General features: G+C 45.4%; 1 protein-coding gene across 6 annotated transcripts; it reads right to left on the reverse strand.

Moving 5' to 3' along the window:
* Positions 1–1,132: 1,132 nt before the first annotated feature.
* IFI16 (interferon gamma inducible protein 16) lies at positions 1,133–22,012 on the reverse strand. 6 transcript variants are annotated; one of them, XM_030303073.1, is made up of 11 exons: positions 21,800–21,888; positions 17,057–17,335; positions 16,040–16,170; positions 15,263–15,430; positions 11,588–11,755; positions 8,947–9,114; positions 6,258–6,425; positions 3,443–3,862; positions 2,396–2,581; positions 1,655–1,770; positions 1,133–1,450 (listed from the first exon to the last, which is right to left on the reverse strand). In XM_030303073.1, exons 2-11 carry the CDS (start codon positions 17,319–17,321, stop codon positions 1,396–1,398), a joined length of 1,845 nt encoding a protein of 614 aa, XP_030158933.1. In that variant the 5' UTR covers positions 17,322–17,335; positions 21,800–21,888; the 3' UTR covers positions 1,133–1,395. The 6 variants fall into 6 exon arrangements, with proteins under 6 accessions (XP_030158933.1, XP_030158934.1, XP_030158935.1 ...); XM_030303074.1 differs by having other exon boundaries at positions 17,057–17,331; positions 21,800–21,887; XM_030303075.2 differs by lacking the exon at positions 1,655–1,770 and having other exon boundaries at positions 21,800–22,012.
* Between the last annotated feature and the right edge of the window lie 5,172 nt (positions 22,013–27,184).

A 27,184-nucleotide genomic window follows, 5' to 3' on the forward strand; every position in this document is an offset into this window, starting at 1 on the left:
TCCCCCTAACACGCCTACCCCAACCGGGACCATGGCCTGATTCTCCTTCAGGGACAGCGACCGACCACCCGCGTATCATTAGGGAAGTGATTTCACCTTTCTCTTCCCTGTTTTTCTCACGTTAGGAGAGTGAAAAGGCGAAACCTCTCAACCATCTAGAGCTAGGCTGGAGATTAAGTGACACAAAATAATTGCAAAGCACCAGGAAGCGAGTATGTGATCAAGAAATCGATTGTAAACGTCCGGTTTTGGATACCTCCTTCCTGCCATTGAACGCCACAGTACGCGAATGATTCTTCAGCGCTTGCGTGAAGCGAGCGGGTCTCTGCCCGAGGCAACTTCCCGCTGGAATCCACGCAGGGGCAGCATGAGAGCCAGGAAACATGGCTGGAGAGCCACCAAGCTGTTGGGCCTTGAGTAAAGGTGCTCAACCAGGCAAGCCGCCTCACACGGGGCTAGAACCACATGCAACACGTACGTGTCTTCCTGCAGATTGCCCGGAGGTGACTTATTTGGCGGAACAGTTAGGCGTTATGCCCGCTCAGGGGCACCAGTTCTGAATCGACTCCCATCCTTCTGAGCTACAGCAATCCTTTCCTAGGAAAACAGGGCTTAGCAACTGCAGCGCAGAGAATTTCTGTGCTGACGTGCGCCCTCAGCAGGGTTTCTCTGAGCAGGGCACAGCCCGTTCAACACGCCTGTTCTTGACCCCAGCCTTCCTTTGTCAAGGTCGCACCCAAAGCACAAATGCAAATATTGCTTGGGGCCTGTGTGCTCCAACCTGACCTGCAAGTCACACATGTTTGCTCTTGTTTTTTCGTATTATTTTCTTTTCTTTTCCTCTTTATTTTTTTAATTTAAATCCAAATTACTTAATATCTAGTGTAGTAAAGGTTTCAGGAGTAGAACTGAGTGATTCATCACTTACATACAACACCCAGTGCTCACCCCAGCAAGTGCCCTCCTTTAATGTCCATCACCCATTTAGGCCCCCCCCCCCCCCCCCCCAACTCCCATCCAGCAACGCTCAGTTTGTTTCTGTATTTAAGAGTCTTTTATGGTTTGCCTCCCTCTCTGTAAATGATTCACTTGTAAGCAACGCACCAAATGAATTAGACTTCTATTCTAGCACTCCTTTAGCAAAAAAAAAAGTTTATTATTTTTTCCCAAATTATAAAAATTATACATGCAAAATATGGCATTAGGGTGGCACAGAAAAATATAAAAAGAAAATAAAAAGCATCCATTAACACTCTATTTCCTAGAATTAACAGCTGGTATACCTATCACTGAATTTCTATCATGTACATATATAGCTTTTCTGTATTTGGATTTTATTTCCATGTACATCGTTAATGGCATCCGGGTTTTTAGAAGGACGTTATGCTGGGGTTTTCATATACAAATCAGGGTTGAGTTGTTGTTTCTTGTTTTTCCTGGGCTTGATGACCTTGAAGAAGAAAGAAATGAAGTTAGAGCAGGTGAGATGTAGCTAATTCTGACTTTCTCTCTGCACTGACACTGTCCTCCAACCACCAGTTGCATCCCGTTCTTGTAAGGTTCTTCTCACTCTCCCCTGTCCCCTTCAATGAATTCCTGTCCTTTGAGTCACCTCCCACATTGGTTGAGACCCTAAAATGAGATAGTCACTCACCCACAGCATGAGTGCACGTGGAAGGGCAGGAGAGAGAGGAAGGAGCAGGTGTACTCAATGCCAAGAGTTGAAGGGATGGTTCTCACGGGGAAGACAGGTGGGAGGAGGGTGTGAGTCTGGAATGGAAAGGCTGGAAGGTTTGAAAGACTCAGAACTGGAGATATCTAAGAGTCTGGGCCTTGCTGTGGGTCTGGATGTGTCAATCTTTGATCTATTTCACTCTGGTACTAGCCTTTGAGGGTCTTCCCACAATCTCACGTGGACAAAGAGCGTGGACTTAGTCCTTGAGGACCAATACTCTCTGTCTGTGTAGACCAGTCTGTGTATCTCATTAAAGGCAAGTTACTTTGTGTTGAGGTACTCAGGGGCACTCTTGATCATTTAGGTCTGGTGTGAGCTCTGTTTGCCTTCCTCTGGGATAGATGGCATTTCCCCCATATTAAAACTGACGAACCTGAAGTTTCTGGTGCTTAACTTCACCAGCAGTTAGAAAATCACAGAGCTAGGTTTTGAAAGAAATCGGCCTTAACGAAGCCCAAATTTACTATATAATCTCCCTGCTTTGATGCATTCAACCAATTTTGTAATATTTAGCTAGGTATTATATCCTTTGAAGGCTTCTCTGGGGTTTCTCTCTCCAACACAATTCAAAACCTCCTTCTTTAAAGAAAGAAAGAATGATAGAAAGGGCAGTCATAAGTCTTCCACATTGGAAGAATGCTATTCCCCAGAAGTCCCCACCTTGATGAAGCTGTGAGTTACAGATCTCAGCTGTCTTAGATCCCCACTTAGTTCAAAGCAGATGAGTGTGAGTTTATCGCCTTTCTCACAGTTGACTTTGGCCAGTCGTCCATACACCAAGACGTCCATCGTCCCCGTATCATCTTGTATTTCATACAAAGTGATGCATTGATCCAACACCATTTTCTGCAAAAGAAAATCAGCATGCTCCTCCTCAGCACTGGATCAGGTTCCACGTCCATGAGAAACACAGGGTGTGGGTGGAAACTTTCGTCTCCGACAGGTTAATATGAACTGGAGGTCCGGAAGGAGGCATAGCACATAGCTTAAGATGTTTTGTTCAGAGGATTCTCCTTCTGAGTCTGAGAAGGATTACCACTAATTCTCATTAAGTGGATTATGTCATTTCAGTCTGTACTTCTTTCCTGTCCATTCTCTACTCCCTCTTCCCAATCTGCCCAAATCCAGAATCTCGATCATCTAGTCCCATTGTTCTAGGTTCCTTCTTGCTCACTGTACTCATTAATTCTGCAAATGCACCTGTGTGCACAGCCACTTACACAGAGGGCACAGGAAACAACACAGGTAGAAGGAAAAAGCTGCATTTCAGGGCAGAATCATCTGTCGATTTCCTACTCTGGTTGCCACAACCAGCATCCAAGTTTGGGAGGGCAATTCTTTATTCACAATCAAGTTAAGCTGTCACTGAAAGGGATGAGACAGAACTCAAACAAAATCATAAGGATATGTGTACTGATAGAAAGTCTGCACTGTTCTGGACCAGAGTACCTGTGAATGGATCATAGCATCTGCCAAATTTGGGGAAATCTCTTTCCGTAGAACTTACATGGCATTGCCTTCGGAAGAGGAATGTGAAGAGTTTTTCTAGCCCGTATCCTGAAGTGGGAAGGTTCTACCCAACTACCCTGGTCATTGGAGCCTTGAGTTCCTGTGTTTCAGGAGTGAACCAAACTCCACTTGGCAAGTTCAGACCTTTAAATTCGGGGGTTATAGATGAAATAGTACAAAACAATGGTGTGGGCTTACCTTATGCACCTGATACACCCCACTCACAAATGTTCCTGGCTCTTCTGAGCGAAGCTCCTTGATTTTAGGAGTTGCATTTGCATTTTGGATCAGTCTGCTTGAGACCTCCATCTTTCGGTCAGCACTGACATCAGACACAGAAGAGACATTGTACACCTCCAGGAACCCGTTGCGGCCAATATAATCTGCTAAGGTGATGACTCTCTTTGGTATGAACTTGTCCTTCAGGCCGACATGAAAAACCTTCACTCGAAAGAACTGGCTCTCAGTAACCACAGTGGCGTGAAACATCTTTCTCTCCTCGTCTGTGATGTCATATGCGAATGGCTCTGTGGCTTTCAGCACCATCACTTCCTTGGTGCATGTCTGTAAACCCTCTTCTCTGGAAGCTTTTGTAGGTACAGACTTCAATCTTGGTTTCTACTTGGAAGTACACATCAGAAAGTGGCCCAGTTAAGAAAGGGAATACACAGTCCTTTCTAGTGACAGCCACCTTAAGCTTAATGTTGAGCCTCCAGAAAGGCTCAGATTGGATGGATTTGGGGGGAAAAAATGAGCTAGAGAGAGAGAGCTGACCTAGTATAAGGTAGCTAGTGGAAGACGTGGAAGAATTACATGTAATTGTACTTATTTTCTTCATCGTTTCATACATTTGGGAGGAATATTATTTTTTCTGTTAAAGGCATTAACCCAAGATAAAGAAACAACAACAACAAAACAACATTTCTCTGAGGAGAGCTCTGCAGAGCATAGAGGAAGAGGAAAATAGCCATGCTGTTGTGAAGGGATTCCCATTAGACATGAAGAGAAATATATTATCTTAATTTACCAATCAGCATTTTAGTGAGCAAAGTAAGATAGCAGCAAGGAAGAAAATAAATCACCCTAACAGCACTGGCAGTGAACGGCTCTAGTCAGAAACCACAGATTTCATCTGGAACCAGTCCCGGTAGATGTCACAATTGAAAGAGGGAAACCGTGAGCCCTTTTCCAAGAAGGGCTGTGCTAAAAAGAGATTAGTTAAGCAATCACTGGAGAAGCTCATGAACTTCCCTGATTTAGAAATGTTCTGGCTCCAGACTTGAACAGTAGAAGAATGAGCCTTCTGAAAACATGCTGCCTTGGCCTAGAATTATTTGAACCCAATGATTCTAAAAAACAGCAGCATAGAAAAAGCTCCACAAAGAGAATAAAAATTCCCCTACATGTTAAAGCTTTAGATCGCAAAGCCTGGATTTGAATCCAGCACCAAGTAAATGTCTAGTGCACAGAAATGTCGTCAGCACTGTCTTTCCATGGTTTTCTAGAGGCCTGTAGTCTGCTCCAATAAACAGATATTTCGTGCTTTGTGTTGACCCTGTTGGTGGAATCTTTGTTGGAGGGATAGCCTTATAAAAGAAATTTCTCCATTTGGGTAAGCCACATATACTCAGTAATCTCATTGACAGGATCATGCTGAGCTATTGCCTTTTAAAACTCAGTTATCATAAACTGGCATGACAAGAGTGGGGCTTGGAGGCTGAGGAAATATTGGTTTGGATAATATTTTGAAAGCATAAACAGGTCATTTTCTCTCAGAGTATATTCTCCACTTCCCACCTTGTTCATAAATCATGCTTTTCTGTGCTATTCCCTTCATCATAGCAGAAATTGAAGGTGATAGTGATCTGTTTCTGGCTTTGAACCCAAAAAGCAAACCGAACGCACACCCTACAGAAAATTGTTGGGAGACCCCATGATGAATAACAACAAGGCTTTCATTCTCACCTAATGAAGCACAGACTGAAAGGTCAGACACCTTTTTGAAGGCCTCCTGTGCAGGTGGTCAGACCCCAGGGAAACACTGAGTCCATGGTGTGTTTATGTGTAAGAGGCTAAGGCACAGAAGAGCCTCCTGGGGTCCTGGTGCTCCATGGAGGATTCAGGGCAGCAGAAGGATTCTGACAGGAGGAAAAGTGACTGTGTCCCATGTATAGGCAGATGGGGACATACAAAGTCACTTCCATAGAAAGTCACCTCTAAGCCAATACTCTACCCCCAAGGGTAGGCAACCACCATGGTCATGTCACGGTGGGACGGAGGTGAGCTAGGCGGGAGGGCATGCCTGCCTGTGCACTTGCCTCTCCATTCTAGTCTAGTCTTTCTCTAGAATCTGAGGTTATTCTCCCATAAAAGGAGAAGGTACACTCATTATAGTGGTGATAAATGCTGGAAAAGAAAAATAAAGGGACTCGTGAAATCGAGCAGAGGAAAGATGTGATGTATTGTTGGAGGCACATCAGTGAGGACCTGCCCGGTGGGGAGGGGAAGCAGTCAGGCTGATGTCTGAAGGTGGGTGTTTCTGGGTCAGTGAAAAGACAGGAGTAATGAATTCCCAACCAGAGAAATATCTTTTGTATACACATTGGACGTGGGAGGGAGCCCCTAATGCTGGAAAAGAATCCAGAAGTGTGGTCAATAAGCCAAGAGGAGAGGGACTAAAGGAGACAGGAGACGAGTTACATGCAGTTGTTCATTTTTCCTCCTGTGTTCATCTTTAGTGGTCTGACCATCCCCTATTCTCATTCCTGCACTAAGTCAGTAACCCTCTTGAGATCAGGAATTATTTCAAAATACACACTTTCAAATAGCAAAATACACACTTTCTATTACACTGAAAACTCACCACCTGCATTTAATAAGCTAACAGGTGACTTTTGTTATGTAAGGAAATTATACATAGTAGGGAATTGCTGAGAAGCTCTTTCCAGGTCCTGATGATTCCTGTACTATGTTGTAGAGAGAGGAACAAGTACGGGGAAGAGCAAGACGGTACCTTGGTCGAGAAACTGCTGCCCGGGGTTGATGGAGGCATCCAAGGAGGCTGAGAGAAGGACCCGGGTGACAGGGCACCTGTGATGGAAGGTTGTCCAAGCTGACCCCATTCCGGCATTGGCTGCATCACCTCAAATTTTTCAGTTTTTATGGTTTGGGTTTCCATTTTCTGAAAATAGTTTTTTTCTCCCTGGTTAGTTGTCAGTATCAGGTGAACCACAATCCCTCTCTTCCTTCACCTCTCTCTCTCTCTCTCTCCTCTCTCTCTCTTTTTGTCTTTCTGTCTCTCTGTCACACATTCACACACACACACACACACACACACACACACACACACACCAGGATCTTCAATCTGGAATACTAGCACATATAGGATACCTCCTTCTGCTCTCTGGCTTGGACCCCAACCAGGGTACAAACATCCCTCTGCAAATTTTAACTACACAGATGATTGAACTTTCTTTGGAATGCTAGGCAATTCCAGTTCCACCTCTGCTTCCAAGGGCCCTATGTCAAGCTCCTCAAGACAACACGTGGATCGTGGCCTGGTAGATAACCCTACCTGGCTCCAATGGAAACCAGTCTCAGAACTACTTGGCTGAACTTCGGGATGTTTCATTAGCCAAGTTTTTCACTGCCTTGTGCTTGGGCAAGTAAGCAAATTGGTTCCTACTCCTGTCCTTCAGCTCACGAAAACGTGTGAATGCTTTGTTTTCCATGCCAGTGAGATTCCCCCCTTCATCATTCCAGAGGCAGGATTCTGCACCAGGCCACCAAATCCCTCAGGGATCTCAGGGACAGACAAACCCAATGAGGATTTCCCCCAGGCTTTCCCAGGACCTGGACTTTTATGACCATTTAAGGTATTGCAGAAAGAGTCTGTAAACTCGTTTGTCTTGACTACCTTTACTTTTACTAACGAAAGCCCATTTAGACCATCCTGCATCCGATATGCACGTGCCACTATTCTTATCACTTTTAGCTTCCATTTGACCAGTTCATCAAGTGTCACTTGTGGATAAAGTTGTAGATGAGGGAGCTTCTGGAATACCTGCCTCTGGTAGGCGGCTCCTGATGAGAACCCCGTCGGACCAACCCCCACACCTCATTCCTCTTTTGCAGGAGGACAGAGCCTGGCTGTGGAAACAAGTCCACCCATGACTCTGGTTATTCACACATTAGAGGCATTAAAAAAGTATTGTAACATCCGCACAGCTACGTGGATTCGGTTTGTGCCCGTGAAGAGCTCACGTGTTCACGCTCTGACACTCACTGTCTGTGTGACCTTTGCAGAACGTGTTTAACCTCTAGGAACCTCAGTTTTCTCAGAGACGAAATGGCCCTAACAACAGGGCCAACAACAATGGCCCTGAGTGATAAATAATGAATGCTGTTATAAAGATGAGATGAGATCACGGACACAGAGCACACAGGTTCTGGGGTCTAACACACTACGTGGGCAATACACAGCCATGTCGGCCTTGTCACTGCTATTTCACGCTCTGTTTAGAGATTTTGGTCTGCTCTGATCTACAGATGCCTCATGTTGTATGTGGGTCCCTCCTGATGGTGTGGGAAATATTTCCCTAAAGTAGCCTCTCTATTCACTTCTGCCATAGGTAGCAATTTATCTCAAGACAACCTTATCTTGATATTCCCTCAAAATCAGTGACACTGAAAGCTTCTGTCATAGCAGTAGGATTTAGATGCTGAAAATATTTTTTCAAGTTTATTTCTTCATTTTAAGTGAAGGAGAGTGAGAATGCAAAGAGAGAGAGAGAGAGGAGAGAGAGAGTGAAAGAGAGAGGGAACGTGTAGGGTAGGGGGGGCAGAGAGATAGGGAGAGAGCAAATCTCAAGTCAACGCTTCACTGTCAGTCCAGAGCCCAATGTAGGGCTTGATCTCAAAAGCTGTGAGGTCATAACCTGAGCAGAGATCGGGAGTTGGATGTTCTATCGGTTGAGCCACCGAGGCACCCCTAGATGCTGAAAATATTCTTTTTGACTGGATAATATGAAAAAATAATAATTGGTTTCTTTTCCTTCATCACCCTGACCTGTTGTAGAAACACGATGTCCTGAGCTGTTTGCTTTAGAAGAGACGTCGCTGTAGGAATCAAGAGCAAAACTGGCCTACGCCTGGTTTGGGGGTAGAAGTTGAACGGATCCCACACGGTAGAGAAAATCATTGGGAGACCCCATGATGAATCAGAGCAAGATATTTGTGCTCACCTAACGAAGAAAAGACTGAACAATCAGACACCCATTTTGTTCCTGTACAGGTGGCTGGACCCGAGGGAGGAATTTACTACATGTGTGTTTATGTGCAAGAGGCTGAGGGAGCCGATGAGCCTCCGTGGTCTTGGGCTCCAAGGAGGATTCAGGGTCCGACAACGTTGCTCATGGGAGTAGAAATTCTCATGGGAGTCATTTGTTTAAGGAGTCATCTGAGTAGGCCGATGGGACTTTGAAAGTGTCACTTCCAAGCCAGTATGCTTGGCAAAAGTAGCGTTATCCTGAGGTGTGCGCATATGTCATTGTCATAGGAGAGAGACAGCGGCTGTGGTTATTGTCACTGTTGTGTAATGAATTTTACATAGGAGAATTGCTGAGAAGCTCTTTTCACTTCCTGATGATTCCTGTGCTATGTTGTAGAGAGAGGAACAAGTACAGGGAAGAACAAGATGGTACCTGGGTCGAGAAACTGCTGCCCGGGGTTGGTGGAGGCATCCGAGGAGGCTGAGAGAAGCTCGCAGGTGACAGAGCACCTGTGACTGCAGGTTGTCCAAGCTTATCCCCTTCCGGCGTTGGCTGCGTCGTCTCAGATTTTGCAGTATTTGTGTTTTGCATTTTCTTTTTCTGAAAGTAGTTTTACCCTTGGTCAATAGTTTTCAATATATGATGAGTCACAATCTCTCTCTCTCTCGCTCTCTCTTTCTCTCTCTCGCTCTCTCTCTTTCGCTGCACACACACACACCTGAGGATCTTCAGTCTGGAATACTAGCACATATAGGATACGTCCTGCTGCTCTCTGGCTTGGACCCCAACCAGGGTACAAACATCCCTCTGCAAATTTTAACTACACAGATGATTGAACTTTCATTGGAATGCTAGGCAATTCTACTTCCACCTCTGTTTGCAAGGGTCCCATGTCAAGATCCTCAAGACGACACGTGGATCGTGGCCTGGTAGAAAACCCTTCGTGGCTCCAATGGAAACAAGTCTCAGAACTACTTGACTGAATTTTGGTATGTTTTCTCCACCATGTTTTTCACAGCCTTATGGTTCAGCAAATAAGCAAATTGGTTCCTACTCCTGTCCTTCAGCTCAGGAAAACATGTGAATGCTTTGTTTTCCATGCCAGTGAGATTCCCCCCTTCATCATTCCAGAGGCAGGATTCTGCACCAGGCCACCAAATCCCTCAGGGATCTCAGGGACAGACAAACCCAATGAGGATTTCCCCCAGGCTTTCCCAGGACCTGGACTTTTATGACCATTTAAGGAAGTGCAGAAAGAGTCTGTAAACTCATTTGTCTTGACTACCTTTACTTTTACTAACGAAAGCCCATTTGGACCATCCTGCATCCGATATGCATGTGCCACCATTCTTGTCACTTTTAGCATCCATTTGACCAGTTCATCAAGTGTCACTTGTGGATAAAGTTGTAGATGAGAGAGCTTCTGGAATACATGCCTCTGGTAGGCGGCTCCTGATGAGAACCCCGTCGGACCAACCCCCACACCTCATTCCTCTTTTGCAGGAGGACAGAGCCTGGCTGTGGAAACAAGTCCACCCATGACGCTGGTTATTCACACATTAGAGGCATTAAAAAAATATTGTAACATCTGCACAGCTACGTGGATTCGGTTTGTGCCCGTGAAGAGCTCACGTGTTCACGCTCTGACACTCACTGTCTGTGTGACCTTTGCAGAACGTGTTTAACCTCTAGGAACCTCAGTTTTCTCACAGGCGAAATGGCCCTAACAACAGCACCCTGAGTGATAAATAACGAATGCTGTTATAAAGATGACATGAGATCACGGACACAGAGCACACAGGTTCCAGGGTCCAACACACTATGTGGGCAATACACAGCCATGTCGGCCTTGTCACTGCTATTTCACGCTCTATTTAGAGATTTTGGTCGGCTCTGATCTACAGAGGTCTCATGTTGTATGTGGGTCCCTCCTGATGGTGTGGGAAATATTTCCCTAAAGTAGCCTCTCTATTCACTTCTGCCATAGGTAGCAATTTATCTCAAGACAACCTTATCTTGATATTCCCTCAAAATCAGTGACACTGAAAGCTTCTGTCATAGCAGTAGGATTTAGATGCTGAAAATATTTTTTCAAGTTTATTTCTTCATTTTAAGTGGAAGAGAGCGAGAATGCAAAGAAAGAGAGAGAGAGAGGAGAGAGAGAGAGTGAGAGAGTGAAAGACAGAGGCAATGTGTGGGGTAGAGGGGCAGAGAGATGGGGAGAGAGCGAATCTCAAGTCGACTCTTCACTCTCAGCCCAGAGCCCAAACTAGGGCTTGATCTCAAGGCTGTGAGGTCATGACCTGAGCAGAGATCAGGAGTTGGATGTTCTATCGGTTGAACCAATGAGGCACCCCTAGATGCTGAAAATATTCTTTTTGACTGGATAATATGAAAAAATAATAATTGATTTCATTTCCTTCAACACCCTGCCCTGTTGCAGGAACACGATGTCCTGAGCTGTTCGGTTTAGAAGAGACGTAGCTGTAGGAATCAAGAGCAAAACCGGTCTATGCCTGGTTTCGGGGTAAAAGTTGAACGGATCCCACACGGTAGAGAAAATCATTGGGAGACCCCATGATGAATCAGAGCAAGATATTTGTGCTCACCTAACGAAGAAAAGACTGAACAATCAGACACCCATTTTGTTCCTGTACAGGTGGCTGGACCCGAGGGAGGAATTCACTACATGTGTGTTTATGTGCAAGAGGCTGAGGGAACCAATGAGCCTCCGTGGTCCTTGGGCTCCAAGGAGGATTCAGGGCAGGAGAACCTTGCTCATGGGAGTAGAAATTCTCATGGGAGTCATTTGTTTAAGAAGTCATCTGAGTAGGCCAACGGGGACTTTGAAAGCGTCACTTCCAAGCCAGTATGCTTGGCAAAAGTAGCGTTATCCTGAGGTGTGCGCATATGTCATTGTCATAGGAGAGAGACAGCGGCTGTGGTTATTGTCACTGTTGTGTAATGAATTTTACATAGTAGGAGAATTGCTGAGAAGCTCTTTTCACTTCCTGATGATTCCTGTGCTATGTTGTAGAGAGAGGAACATGTACAGGGAAGAGCAAGATGGTACCTGGGTCGAGAAACTGCTGCCCGGGGTTGGTGGAGGCATCCGAGGCGGCTGAGAGAAGCTCGCAGGTGACAGGGCACCTGTGACTGAAGGTTGTCCAAGCTTATCCCCTTCTGGCGTTGGCTGCATCGTCTTCGATTTATCACTGCTTGTGGCTTTAGTTTTTCTTTTCTGAAAGTAGTTTTTTCCCCTGGTCAATAGTTTTCAATATCTGATGACCCACAATCTCTCTCTGTCTCTCTCTGTCTCTGTCTCTCTCTCTCTCTCTCTCTCTCTCTCTCAATTTCCCCCTTTCCTGCTCACTCTCCTCTCCCCTTCCTCCTCTCTGTCTGTGTGTCTCTCTCTCCCCGCACACTCACACACACACAAACACACCCCAGGATCTTCACTCTGGAATGCTAGCACATATAGGATACCCCCTTCTGCTCTCTGTCTTGGACCCCAACCAGGATACAAACATCCCTCTGCAAATTTCAACCACACAGATGATTGAACTTTCGTTGGAATGCTAGGCAATTCTAGTTCCACCTCTGCTTCCAAGGGCCCTATGTCAAGCTCCTCAAGACGACACGCAGATCGTGGCCTGGTAGAAAACCCTACCTGGCTCCAATGGAAACTAGTCTCAGAACTACTTGGCTGAACTTCGGGATGTTTCATTAGCCAAGTTTTTCACTGCCTTGTGCTTGGGCAAGTAAGCAAGTTGGTTCCTACTCCTGTCCTTCAGCTCACGAAAACGTGTGAATGCTTTGTTTTCCATGCCAGTGAGATTCCCCCCGTTCATCATTCCAGAGGCTGGATTCTGCAGCAGGCCACCAAATCCCTCAGGGATCTCAGGGACAGACAAACCCAATGAGGATTTCCCCCAGGCTTTCCCAGGACCTGGACTTTTATGATCGTTTAAGGAAATGCAGAAGGAGTCTGTCAACTCGTTTGTCTTGACTACCTGTCCTTTTACTAACGAAAGCCCATTTGGACCATCCTGCATCCGATATGCATGTGCCACCATTCTTGTCACTTTTAGCATCCATTTGACCAGTTCATCAAGTGTCACTTGTGGATAAAGTTGTAGATGAGGGAGCTTCTGGAATACCTGCCTCTGGTAGGCGGCTCCTGATGAGAACCCCGTCGGACCAACCCCCACACCTCATTCCTCTTTTGCAGGAGGACAGAGCCTGGCTGTGGAAACAAGTCCACCCATGACGCTGGTTATTCACACATTAGAGGCATTAAAAAAATATTGTAACATCTGCACAGCTACGTGGATTCGGTTTGTGCCCGTGAAGAGCTCACGTGTTCACGCTCTGACACTCACTGTCTGTGTGACCTTTGCAGAACGTGTTTAACCTCTAGGAACCTCAGTTTTCTCACAGGCGAAATGGCCCTAACAACAGCACCCTGAGTGATAAATAACGAATGCTGTTATAAAGATGACATGAGATCACGGACACAGAGCACACAGGTTCCAGGGTCCAACACACTATGTGGGCAATACACAGCCATGTCGGCCTTGTCACTGCTATTTCACGCTCTATTTAGAGATTTTGGTCGGCTCTGATCTACAGAGGTCTCATGTTGTATGTGGGTCCCTCCTGATGGTGTGGGAAATATTTCCCTAAAGTAGCCTCTCTATTCACTTCTGCCATAGGTAGCAATTTATCTCAAGACAACCTTATCTTGATATTCCCTCAAAATCAGTGACACTGAAAGCTTCTGTCATAGCAGTAGGATTTAGATGCTGAAAATATTTTTTCAAGTTTATTTCTTCATTTTAAGTGCAAGAGAACGAGAATGCGAACAGAGAGAATAGAGAGAAAGAGAGAGAGGGAGAGAGAATGTGTGGGGTAGGGGGGGCAGAGAGATGGGGAGAGAGCGAATCTCAAGTCGACTCTTCACTCTCAGCCCAGAGCCCAAACTAGGGCTTGATCTCAAGGCTGTGAGGTCATGACCTGAGCAGAGATCAGGAGTTGGATGTTCTACCGATTGAGCCACTGAGGCAACCCTAGATGCTGAATATATTATTTTTGACTGAATAATATGAAAAAATAATAATTGATTTTTTTTCCCTCTCCATATTTTTCACTTATTCACCCTGTCTAGTTCTTGAAACATGATGTTTTGAGCTGTTTGCTTCTGGAAACACAGGAATCAAAGGTAATATTTGTCTGCATCTGATTTTGGGGAAACAAAAGGAACAGAACCCACACCTGAAGAAATCGGTGGGAGACCCTGTGATGAATCAGGCAAGGCTTTCCTGCTCATCTAATGAGACACAGATGGATGGTGGACCCATTTTTTGCAAGCTTCCTGTGCAGGTGGCTGGACCCCGTGGAACAACCGACTGCATGGTGCGTTTATGTTAAGAGGCTGAGTCGGCAGATGAGCCTTCTCGGGGTCCCTGTTCTCTAAGACGTTCAAGGGCAGTGTGAGGATTCTCCCAGAATAGAAATGGCTGTGTCCCATATATAAGCAGGTGGGGACTGAGAAACTGTCACTTCCAAGCCAGGATGCAGGGTCAAAGCAGAGTTATCTTGAGATGTGCACATATGTCATTGTCCTAGCAGAGACACAGCGGCTGAGTTTTCAGTGACTGGAGAAGGACACATCCGCGGCCGTCTGGGCCTGGGATCCAACAGGCACAGGTAGCTAGCTCCATCCCATGCATAAATCCTGGGGACACTGGGTGGGGATGATGAGTTTGGGGTGCTGACAGTAGTAGGATCCACAAGACACAACTTAAGAAAGATGTCTTTAGGGAGTTTGTCCTCAAGTGCTATGTGTGTGTTGGGGCCGGGGTACAGCCTAGGTCAGAGGGCAGCTTGGGGCTTGGGTGACAAACTACATTAGAGAATAGTGATTCAAGTGTTGCCTGGCTCATTCCTCAGGTGGGTATTCCTGTGGTATTTGCCACAGAATGGACATTACATCTCCTGAGTGTAGGCAGCCACTGTGGTCATGTCAGGGTGGGACAGAGGTCCGCTAGGAGGGAGGGGATACACACGTGTGCACTCACTTCTCCACCTCACCTGGTCTTCCCCTATAATCTGAGGTTATGATCCCACAAAAGGAGAACTTACACTCATTAGAGTGGTGATAAATGCTGGAAAAAAATCAAAGGACCCATGACAGCCAGCAGTGGGAAGATGTGATGTGTTGTTGGGGGCACATCAGTGAGGGCTTGCCGGGGTGAAGGGAGTCAGGCTGGGGTCCGAAGGTGGGTGTATCTGGGCCAGTGAAAAGACAAGCGTCATGAATTCCAAACCATCGAGTAGCTTATGTTTACACACGTGACGTGGGAGGGAGCCCCGAATGCTGGAAATGAATCCAGATGTGTGGTCAATAAGCCAAGGGGAAAGGGACAAAAGGAGACAGGAATGCAGGGTATAAACACCCTCCCATGTTCATCGTTAATGGTCCGGCCACCCCCTACCCCTACTTCTGCACCAAGTCGGTAACCCACTTGAGATTCGGAATTATTTCAAAATGCATACTTTCAAATAGCAAAGGATCTCTACTACACTGAAATCTCACTACCTGTATTTGATAAGCTAATGAGTGATTATTGTTATCTAAGGAAATTATACATAGTAGGGAGTTGCGGAGAAGCTCTTTATAGGTCCTGATGATTCCTGTACTGTGTTGTAGAGAGAGGAACAAGTACGGGGAAGAGCAAGACGGTACCTTGGTCGAGAAACTGCTGCCCGGAGTTGGTGGAGGCATCTGAGGCGGCTGAGAGAAGCTCGCAGGTGACAGGGCACCTGTGACCGAAGGTTGTCCAAGCTGACCCCATTCCGACGTTGGCTGTGTCTTGTTAGATTTATTTTTGCTTGTGGTTTTAGTTTTCCTTTTCTGAAAGTAGATCCCAACCCTCTGGGTAATGGTTTGCAGTTTGAGGTAAACATTATTACTACTGAGCCAATCAGTTTTTTATTACTAGATTATAAAGACACTAAAACTTCTGTTTCAGGAAACAGGGGACCACATGGAGTCCGTCCTCAGAGACGATGGGAGGCGTGCAGCCCACAGTGATGGGAGTTTCACACAACAGCTGGGAATCTCCCCTCCTCCCTGTGGCCCGAAGAATGCTGCACCAGGATTTGGAAAATCTAGAATTGAATTGTGTCTCTTTGGTGAGCTGCCCTCCTGGTGAGACTTCCCTTTATCCCACATGTAAAGAGGGGTCCTGACTCCACATCTCCTTCCCACGGAGTTATACCCACGAGTTATAGTGAACACAGTTCTGAAACATAACGGGTGATGGCCAACTACGGGTGGGTGATTGTTCACTATGGATTTGTTGACTCCAAACCTCATTTTCATTCTGCCCCTGGAATCCCTTTTTTCTTGATTCTTCTATTTGCAGGTTGAGAAATGAAGGAAGAGCTAAGTGCTCCCAGGAAGCTAATCAGGGGAAGAGCCATAGGGGAAGCTTCTTCAGCGGGACCTTTTGCATCTTACCTTCGACACAAGTGTATCATCCACTGGCCGTGAAGCCTTGTTTGCGGTGGATGTCGATTCGTCAGTACTGGACGCCTCCTGCTTTCTTTTCTTCACTGGAGCCAGTCCCTGTGTTTTGTACTTCTTCATAACTGAGGCAGCAAAGAGAACATGGTAAATCCAAAGGAGTCGGTCTAGGGCAACTGCATCACGTTCGGCGCTATTTCCTCGGAGCTCCTCCCTGTGGGTCTGAGGTGGCATTTCTGTCCCCCCTGTGTCCACCAAGCAGCCAGCCCGGCTACAGGTGCTGACTCAGCCTCGGATGGTCTCCTTCCTTCCCCACGGGCACAAGCCCACCCCTCCATCGTCCGGACTCCCGGGAACCTCAGTCAAACCCTCTTCCAACCCATTTCCCCTATATTTTCCTTTTAAGAATATTAAGTTTTCAAAATGCCGATGGTGGGTTAACTCCTATGGAAGGTCTATTTGAATCACAGCAATCAGAGAAAGGAAATCCGATCTAATTAGTGACGTGACAAACTGGTGATGCTTGACTTTTTAAAATATGTTTTTACGAGCCAGTGATTTTACGGGAGGCAATGGTTTCACATCTGCGAGAGAGGAGTTTTTCTTTAAGCACTGCCTCACGTTTGCTGCCAGGGAATAGAGTAACAGTGGGATAAATATTGTGACGGAGCAGTATACGCACCGTTTGCAGTATTTTTAAGAGTCACAATTTTTTCCTAATTTTGTCGTCACCCTGTAACCATGGTAATGTGGGGGAAGCCTCGGCCTTTGTCGTCAACTCCTTCTGCTTTTTTTCTTTACCCACATCCCCCAAATACACCCTGTAAAATACAGTGCCCCCCTTTGTAGGAAAGGAATTGTTCAACTGTCAACCTGTTGGCGCTCGAAGGGCCACCTCATCTGGGCAACTGAGTCGTAAATTGGCAAAGGGATCTCCCCGCTGTGCCGACACCAGGGCTCTGCTGGGCACAGAGGGCGGGCACATGGACAGTGAGGGCTCCTTTGCATTACCTTTTCTCTTCTCATTTTTAATAGATTTCACAGTGTCTTCTAGTCCTTCTATGTCTTTGAGCAGCGTCAGGAGTTTGTTCACACAGAGAATCCCCCGGAACTTCTTGTGCATCATGTCAGCAATCTTGACCTTGGTATAGTCTTCTTTCATTTTTGGAGTCAGTCCCAAATCAGAGTCCAGCAGGGACTTAACCATGCTAAACTGGTCGTCGTTGAGGGGCTGAAGCCCTTTCAGCAGAAGAATTCTCTTGCATTCTGTCTCCATCTCTCAAGGTCTGTCTAAGCAGGAGAAAAATACCATAGGGCGTTACATTCTCATCGGAACAATTTAAAAGCCTGGTTGCGTCTATGTGGGTGAGTGGCCCATGTCAAGGTGTTGTCCTTGAGTGTGTGTGGCAAAGACCAGGTGCATCACTGTGCAAAATGGGTTGAGATCTGCTGCATTCAGAACTTCTTTTTTTTTTTTTTAATGTTTATTTATTTTTGACAGAGAGAGGGAGACAGGGCGTGAGCGGGGGAGGGGCAGAGAGAGAGGGAGACCCAGAATCGGAAGCAGACTCCAGGCGCCGAGCCGTCAGCCCAGAGCCCGACGTGGGGCTCGAACCCACAAACTGTGAGATCATGACCTGAGCCGAAGTTGGACACTTAACCGACGGAGTCACCCAGGTGCCTGCATTCAGAACTCCCAAGAAAGTCTTTTCATTTAATAATGACAGTTGTGTCGGGTCAGGGCAGGTGTGGTGGCAGGAGGTCTGGAAAGAGGTAGTGTTTTCTGTGCGTGGAGTGTGGGCTGTACGGTGTCACAGGGCACCTGCTCCCGGCGGCCATCCCCTACTGGGGCTGCGGTGTCTCCCTGGATGTCTGCTCGCTGGCTCCTGACCCTGTTACCCTCTCTGATGGCCGAGTGGACCGCAGTCTCTCACCCTCCGTGACTGTCCCCGCCACCGGGGCGCTCGCTTCCACACCAGGGACCCGCCCATGTCCACCTGCCTTCCTCTAGCCAGTCCTTCTAGCGTCCCCTCTCCCTGGGGCTTGGGCATGTCCTCTGTGTCCTCTGCGCCCTTGTCCCCTGCTGGCCTTCTACCTGCTTCCTCGTGCACAATCACAGCATTTTTTTTCTGGGACCATTTAGTAGTCCTCTCACTGGAGTTCTACACTCCGGCTAGAGCAGGAACACTGCACTCTTTTGGCGCAATTATTTAGCAGTTCCTTGATTTTACCCTTCCAGGATGAATTCCTCTGAACAGTTCTTTTTGAAAGCCAGATGTCCCTCTATCCAGCCATGGCTCTGTCCCACTTGACAGCCGCCAAGAATTCCCCGGTTTGTTTTTGAAATTTTTCTTGCTCCCCACCCTAGCTTGGAGAGCCTTGAATAATCTGCATCTTTTTTTTTTTTTTTTTTTACATCTGTGCCTTTTGTAATTCTTGCGGCTTATGCTCCAGAAATATACAACCCATCTCGCCTCTTCATGCATCAGGACTTTGCTAATTCCCTCCCTGCTGCCTAACAAGCTGCTCTCGCCTTTCTTCCTCCGACTGACTCCTCAGAGCCTTCAGGACTCCGCTGAGGCTTTGTCTTCCAAAAGCCACCAGAGTCCCCCTGTTGGACTGAGGGTCCCGCCTCTGGACCCCTTTAGCACCTCTCGTACTTCCTCTATGGCACTCAGTACATGGTACGGATTCCACTTTTCTGTTTAAATTCATCAATTGTTCTTATTCGGGCACCGTGTGTTTGTGTAGCTTCTGTATAATTAGCATGTTCAAATCCCCAGGGCCGTGAATGATTCCTTCCTGCGAGGGTACGAGATCCTCGGATTGGTCAGGCTCATGGATTGAAGGATAAACCCACAAGATGGATTATAGCAGAACTGAAGATCATTAACAACAAAGTAAAAACTCTGAAAGCTTCCAGAAATGAAGAGCAGATTACCTGTAAAGATTCAAGGAGCAACCTAAATCTGACACTCAACAGCAAAGCTGTCCACCAACAGTAAAACAGGGTAATTTTCAAACAGTATTTGTTCAAATTCCATATCTGTTTCAAAGCTGAATAGTGTTTAAAATGAAATTTTTGTGTGTGTGGTATATATGAGTGTGACAACATAATTCGTTTGCAAAATAAGATATAATACGATATAAGGTGACAGGAGGCTAGGTCTAATCTTTGTTCATTCCTCTGAAATATGAACGTGCATATTGTATTTCCAAAATATTAGTGTGTTTGATTTTAGAATAACCATCCAGACCCCTCTTGGGTTTCTAGTATTACAGTATTTGTTTTTGTGTCTTGTTTGTTTGTTTCTATTTTTTTAATGTTTGTTTATTTTTGAGAGAGAGGGAGAGAGAGCGTGAGCAGGGGAGGGGCAGGGAGAGAGGGGGACAGAGGATCTGAAGCAGGCTCTGTGCTGACAGCGGAGAACCCCAGGTGGGGCTCGAACTCATGAACCATGAGATCATGACCTGAGCCGAAGTCAGACACCCAACCGACTGAGCCACCCGGGTGCCCTCTAATATTACAGTATTCAAAGTAGGTACACTAAATAGCCTTTCTGAAATGCCCCGATTGTGAATTTCAAAACAGATGCAGCCCCAGGGGTATCAGAAAAGGTACTGCCTACATAGAGGGAGGGCAGAATAATTTTGAGAGCAGAATTCTAAGCTGGCCAAACTGATATTTAAATGTGGGGGCCTCAGAAACTATTCTCTGATATTCAAGGCCTTGTGGTTTGTACGACAAAGACCTATAAGGAAACGTCTATTGGAAATGATATTCGATAATAAAAATGACACATAGAGCCCAGAACTACTGCAAGCCAGAGCGAGGACTACCTTGGCGAGGTGTGCCTCTGTCTTACAAAGAAATGCAACTTCGACTAAAGACGAGAGAGACAGGAAGCATATCGACACGGTGGGGGAAGGGAGGAAAGCCAATGGGGCCCTTCGCTAATGTATTTGTCTTAAAGGATCAGATAAAGGTATACGTAAAAACAGAAGCACGAGAAAGGAGCATTCAGAAGTGTCAGAAACGGGAACGAGCGTGGCCGAAGCCAAACTGTACCCCTTAATTATCAGCAGACACAGAAATGGCCCTAACGAGGTAAGTGGAAAGTGTAGTCAAATGGCATTTACACAATCTGCCAATGTATTGTTAACAAAAGGTCACTCACTTAAAGGTGGGGAAATAAAAGACAAATATTTCATCATGCGACGAGCAACCAAAAGAAAACCAGCTTATCTATATTAGTGTAGCTTTCAATAGATCTGGAGACAAAAAAAATATCATCAAAGCACAACACAATGACAAAGCTGACGTCCCAGGGAAATAACACAGTTGTGATTGTGTATTTACTTGCTAATCGAAAATATATATTATTTTTGTTGTGATATCCCTTTATAATGCTATAAATATTATGTAATTTATTTTATAACATGATTCGCCTATAATAATATAAAAATTATATTTGTACTATTATATCGTATGTTTCTCTCCATACATCCACACACACTTGTATATATCATCGTGTATGTAAATTTGACAGACGTACGGGACGAAAACCTCACAATGGCACGGTTTTTATGCGTGATGATTTTAACGCATCTCGCAATTGCGAAATAAAATTTTAAAAAATCAGTAAAGATTTAGAAAATCCGACCAACGCAATTAATAAACATAATTAACGAGGTTTATCTAACATACCCCAAATTCTGAAATCAGCATGAAAAATCTCACACTGTAACGAGAGCAAATGAAATAGTATTGTAACAGGCCGTCCAGAAAGTTGCTCAACAATTCTGCAGGCAGGCAATAGAAATCTATGTATAACTGACTCCCTCCCTCTCCCTTGCATCTTGCCACTAGAAAAAAGTCAGTAATTTTGAGGGAGGCAGAAAGTAATACTAAAAGGAACTGAAATAATGGCTCTGGAGTATAAGATAAAAATTAAACTGTCTAAAAGAGGTAAAGAAGCCATGTTTTTGCATAACTGTGTCTGTGGAAAGGAAATTTTTTCTGCTGTGTGTGTGTGTGTGTGTACGCACGCATGTGAGTTTTCTAAGATGAGGATAATACCATACATTCAACTTTAAATGCAGATGTGTGTTTTACTTCATATTAGGTTATGATACTTTCCTCCTTGTGCTTCTCTCTTGACTTTTGCCCGGGACCCTGCCACAGCCACCACGTTTCCTGTGCACTTTCCAGGGAAGGAAACTAAACAGTTTCTCTAAATATAACTCATGGCAGTAATGACCTAGGGAATAGATTTTAATATCTTCTATAGTCAAAATGTATCTCCCTTTGTTCAGGCCTCAGATGTGGTAGAATGAGAATGTCAGTTTTTTGCCTGAGCTGTAAAGGATGAGAATCAAGCTACTGCTGGAGAGTCTGGGTGGCTCAATCGGTTAAAGCACGTGACTCTTGATTGCAGCTCAAGTCATGATCTCACGGTTCATGAGTTTGAGCCCTGCTTTGGGCTCTGACCTGACAGCATGGAGCCTGCTTGGGATTCTCGCTCTCTCCCTCTCTCTCTGCCCTTCCCCTACTCTCACTGTCTCTCTTTCTCTCAAAAATACATAAACAAACTTAAAAAAAAATAGAACGAAGCTACTGTTTTCATTTTTCTGACTGTAGTTGATAACCAGCACAACCCCCCCCCCCCATTCTTTATAACCGAAGCCCCCTGGATGTTTCCTGCTCTGCCAATAGGTGACCACATCTCTTGACAGAAAGCCCACGGTTCTCACCTTGCTGAAATTCCCCACAAGTCCAGATCTTGAGGTCTTCTTCAGAAATGCAGGGATCGCTGCTTACTTTGTTTGAGGAGAAAGATCAATTAGGAAGGCCCTTAGAGACTGAACTGCAAGCTATTATAATCTCCTGAAGGGCACAGGAAAAAGAAGTGTTTTGAAAGATAACAATCAGAAATGGCACTGTGTAGAGTCACAACTTGACTAGTTTTGGTTTCCTCTCACTGTGCTGTCCCCCAGAGGGAGGTTATGAAACCATCCCGAGACTCCTCCCTCCCCTGTTCTTAGCTTTCGATTTCATCAGTCAGAGAAAATAAACAGCTTCCTTCCTGTAAATACTGAGTCAAGATGAAAAATCAGAGCAAAAATATAATTAAGGGTTTTTGTTACAAATGTCAGGAGAGGGAAGGAGTGCCAACGTTAGAACTTTGTTGTCCCGCAGACTTACGTGCGGGTCCTTAGAAATTATATTCCCTCCAAAAATGTTCAAATGTAGGAGAAGTAAGATGAATCACTGGGCCACTTATCCTTCACTTCCTGTTTTCAGAGTTCTAGGATGAAATGTTGAAAGAGGCATCTATCTCTACTGCGCCCTTGACTGGACATCCTGCATATGTGTACAGACAAGTCTGCTATGAAATCGTTCTGGGTTTAAATAGTGCCTGAAGCATTCACCCCATTAGTAAGTGAGGTACTTGGAGGTAGAAGGTACCACAGAGGTAGAAGGTCATTAATATGTGAATCTTTCCTTAGATATATATCAAGGAAGTTGCCCTCTCAACTATGACTAGGCTACTTTGCCTCACTGATTAAGTTAATGGTTACTCGTACTTTCTGCATTATTCACGCATACACATAGCTGGGTAGCAAGTTCATATCATGACAGCGTTGAAGTCTTTGCAAATTCTGGATGAACACTGAACCTCTGGACTGAGATGGGCCTGATTCACCTTTTGTTCCGCAATGGTTTTTTGTTGTTGTTGTTCCCATGAAGGACAGTGGATGCACTCCAGAGTATCGGAAACCCTGAGATATCAAATAAATGGTACCAATCAACTGACATTATGGCTGTAACTCACCGGGTGATCTGTAGGTGGGATGACACCAGGACTGGGATCCCAAAGGACAGATGGGGTTGGTAGATGATCTGAGGTCATCTAAAGAGAAGAAAGCTGATTATTTTAATCCAGACTATAGTCGTGGAGTGGCTAGCTGAAGTCAAGATTTGAGACCATCTGAAAACGCCACCAAAGCATGAGTAAGTCATGGGAAGGCGAGAGGGATCTGGAGGTGTCCATAAACACCTGGGAGTGTTCATTGCTTCTTTTCAAGGCTTTAGGTTGCTGTTTCATGCGGCATGGAGCTGGCCTTAAGGTAAGAGGTGGAGGGGAACACTAGGGAGGTCAGAGAGGGCCCCATCCCAGAGATCAGAGGGTAGAGAACATATGGGAAGAATGACCATATCAGGACATTTTCCTGCTCCTTTTCTTTGCAATCAGGTGATGTAATGTCCCCGATTGGGACTCCTGCACATAACACACAGATTCCTGTCATCAATAAGGACAGTTCCGAGCAGTGCTCCATAGTTCATACAGTGAAGCCGGAATTTTAATAGCTGAAACAAAGGAATGCTAAAAACGTGTATTTCTTCCTGGCTCACAGGCAGTAGCCAGACATTTGGTGGCTTGTGCGGTGATGCAGAAAGCTCGCTAGTACAACATCCAAGAAACCTCGATACGGAGAAAAATGGATAAATTTACGCCGAGTTTTTACTGTCTCAAGTATTAATTCACATGGTCAAAATCCCCAGGAAAAGTCCCCACTGGATTGACTTTCCGTGGGCCAAAGCTAACACACTGGTTTTTGTGAATACAGTTTTATTGGGACACAGAAATACTCATTTATTTATGCATTGTCTACGTCTGCATTCCTGGTGCCACTGAAGAGCCGACGAGCCACACGGTCCAGGTTTTCACTATATGGCTCTTGAAAAAAAAATCTCGTTAACCTGTGCCCTTAGCCATCAGGCTGAGAGAGAGCAGAGAGAATCTACAGGGAAAAGCAGAAGTGAGGAAGAAAACAATCACATCAAGAAACCACAGTCAGACCTTTTCAAATCCACAGTAGGACCGTGGAGAAAAGCTTGGTGATGAAGTCTGTGTCTCAGAGAAAGAAACAGAAAGGGAGGGTTGGGGACTGAACTGTGTTCTCCCAGATTCACATGTTGAAGCCTTACCCACCCCCGCGACTGTATTTGGAAGGAGATAGAGCCTCTAAGGAGGTGAATAAGTTAAAATGATGTCATAAGGGAGGGGCATTAATCCAACGTGACTGGAGCTTTTCTAAAAAGAGGAGGTTTTAACACACGCGGAGACCAGGGATGCGTCCACACAGATGAGAAGTATGTGAGGACACGGCAAGGAAGTGGCCACCTGCAAGCTGGGACAGAGACTTCAGGAGAAAGCAAATCTTTTGATGCTTTGATCTGGGACTTCTAGCTTCCAGAATTGTGAGAAAATAGATTTCTGTTGTGTCAGCTGCCACCCCCCCCAACCCTGCCCCCAGTCTGTGGTAGTTTGTTATGGGAACTCTAGCAAAGGAATACAGGGAAGAGTGGCAAAATTCTTCTCCAACAGCTTATCCTAAGGGGCCGGTAGAAAGCTCACTAGTGTGGGAACCTCAGCTGGCTCAATGGATGAATTTACAGAACCACCCCCGCCACCCTGCTTCCCTGAACAGCATGCTTTCTCAGGGAAGTTGATTTCTCTTTCAAAGGAAATGCAAAGTGTGATGGAGGTTTCTATGCGGAATCAGTCTTGTATCCCTGAGATAAAGCAACGGTTCCAGGATGCATCATCACTTACCACATTTTGAGAGATCCAATTTTGAGGTATGTGAAAAAGTACTTTTACATTTACTTTCAGGAGAGACATTGGCCTTTATTTCTCCTTTTGCTAGGTCTTTATCTGATTTTGGTACGACATTAGTGTTGACACTCCTAAAAGCGTGCACGTGACGTCACTAATGCTTCCTCCTTAGATGTTGGATAGAATTCATCAAGTGTGTATTCCGGGAGCTTTTATTGTGGGAAGGTTTTTGTTACAACTGAATCTCCTTGCGTAGATATAGCAACATTCAGATGTTCTTTTTCTTTATGAGAGTTTTGGTAAGTTGTGTTCTCCAGGAATTTTGTCCATTGGATCTAAGTAACCGAAGTTACTGGCCTAAAGTGGTTCATAATATGCTTTTTGTTCTCTTTTAAATTTCTGTAGGCTCTGCAGTGTCCCCTTATGTTCCAGAAACTGGGCATTTCCACTGTCTCTCTATTGCCCTTATGTAGTCCCGCTAGACAGGTTTGTCTCTGAGGACAGGGACTCAGGAAAGCCCAAGGCCCAGGGGGAATGGAAGGAGACCAGAGGGCTTGAAGCCTCTAGCAAATGCAGCGAGAATGAACATTAAACACTGCCCGACACTAAAAGTGTGTTTACCCCATTCCTATCACCTGACAAAACATGTCATGCTTTCGACAAACCATTATGGGGCATGTCTAAAGACAAGGACAAACAGTCTGAAGAGACAAGACTGGCATCTGAGCCAGACTCAGATATGACATAGATGTTGAAGTTAGCATACAGGGAATCTAAAGTGTCTCTGGTTAATATGGTAAGGGCTTGTGTTAGTTTCTAGAAATGCCACGAGAAAAATCCCACACGTTGGTGGCTTCAATAACCGTACTTGATTTTCTCTGGGTTCTGGAGGCTGGAGTCCAAGATCAAGGAAGCAGCAGGGCTGGTTTTCTCAGAGGACTCTCTCTTTAATATGCAGACGGACACCTTCTTCACACAACTGTCCCTCCGTCCTCCTCCTGATGTCTCTGTGTGCCCACGTTTCCCCTATACATAAGAACACCCATCAGACTGGATCAGGAACCAACCATATGATCTCGTTAGCCTGAATCACCTCTTTAAAAGGGTCTATCTACAAATATAGTCACATTCTACTCTACTGTCTGTTAGGGCTCCAGCATACGAATTTGGTGCGGGGGACACAAGTGAGCCTGTAGCAGGGCTTTGGCCAAAAAAGTAAAAAGCATGCCCCGAATGGTACTCTAAGCAGAAAGACAGAAACTCTAAGAAAGAATCAAAAGGAATTTTAAGAAATAAAATTGTTGAAGAGCGCCTGGGTGGCTCAGTACATTAAGCACCTGACTTCGGCTCTAGTCACGATCGTGCGCCGTTTGGGAGTTTGAGCCCCCACGTCAGGCTCTGCACTGACAGCTCAGAGCCTGGAGCCTGCTTCATGTTCTGTGTCTCCTTCTCTCCCTGCCTCTCCCCTGCTCTCTCGCGGTCACCCCAAAATAAATAAACATTAAACAACATTTTTAAAAAAATTTTAAAAAGAAATAAAAATGGTGTGACACAAAAGATAGGTATTCAGTAAGTGAACACAACCAAGGAAAAGATCGGCGAGGCTAGGTCAATAGAAACTACTTACACTGAAATGCAGAGAAAGAGAGAAAGAAAAACCAGAATAGCCCCCATCGGTGGCATCATAGCATAAGACACAGCATACGCTGCATCTTAGAAATCCGAAAGGTAGGGGCGCCTGGGTGGCGCGGTCGGTTGGGCGTCCGACTTCAGCCAGGTCACGATCTCGCAGTCCGTGAGTTCGAGCCCCGCGTCGGGCTCTGGGCTGATGGCTCGGAGCCTGGAGCCTGTTTCCGATTCTGTGTCTCCCTCTCTCTCTGCCCCTCCCCCGTTCATGCTCTGTCTCTCTCTGTCCCAAAAATAAATAAAAAACGTTGAAAAAAATTAAAAAAAAAAAAAGAAATCCGAAAGGTAAAGAAAAAGGCACTTGAGCAGAAAACGTATTGGAAGGAATAATGGCAAAGAAGACTCCAAGATTAATGACAGACACAGAACCACAGAGACAAGAAGTTCAGACAACGTCAAACACGGTAAATATCAAAAACTTACCTCAAGGAATATCATTTTCAAATTGCGGAAAACAAAAGACAAAGAGAAAATCTTGAAAGAAGTCAAAGGAAAATACAACACCCTGTCTACAGAGGAACAAAGATAAGAATGCTGTGGCCTTCTTGTCAGAGACGGTGCAGGAAGAGGGTGAGGCGAAATATTTAAAACGTTGAAGGAAAAGCCTATCAGTCTAGAATTCTATATCCACGGATACTATCCCTCAAAAGTGAATGAGAAATAAAGGCTTGCTTAACCAAACAAAAACTGAGGGGATTTGTTGTCAGCAGACCTGCCCTATGGGAAATGTTAAGAGTTCTTCAGGGAGGAGGAAAATGATACAGGTCAGAAATTCAGATCTACACGAGGAACGGAAGAGCATCAGAGAGGAATAAATAATGACAGCATG

The sequence above is a fragment of the Lynx canadensis genome, chromosome F1 (genome assembly GCF_007474595.2).
Source record: "Lynx canadensis isolate LIC74 chromosome F1, mLynCan4.pri.v2, whole genome shotgun sequence".
NCBI lineage: Eukaryota > Metazoa > Chordata > Mammalia > Carnivora > Felidae > Lynx > Lynx canadensis.

Coding starts and splice junctions, on each gene's coding strand:
- IFI16 (XM_030303073.1), bottom strand. CDS start 17,321: ATGGAGACAGAATGCAAGAGAATTCTTCTGCTGAAAGGGCTTCAGCCC. Junction 3,863..6,257: donor GCAGCAGTTTCTCGACCAAG/GTACCGTCTTGC, acceptor ACTTCCAAGTAG/AAACCAAGATTGAAGTCTGT. Junction 1,451..1,654: donor CACGTGCACTCATGCTGTGG/GTGAGTGACTAT, acceptor TTCTTCTTCAAG/GTCATCAAGCCCAGGAAAAA.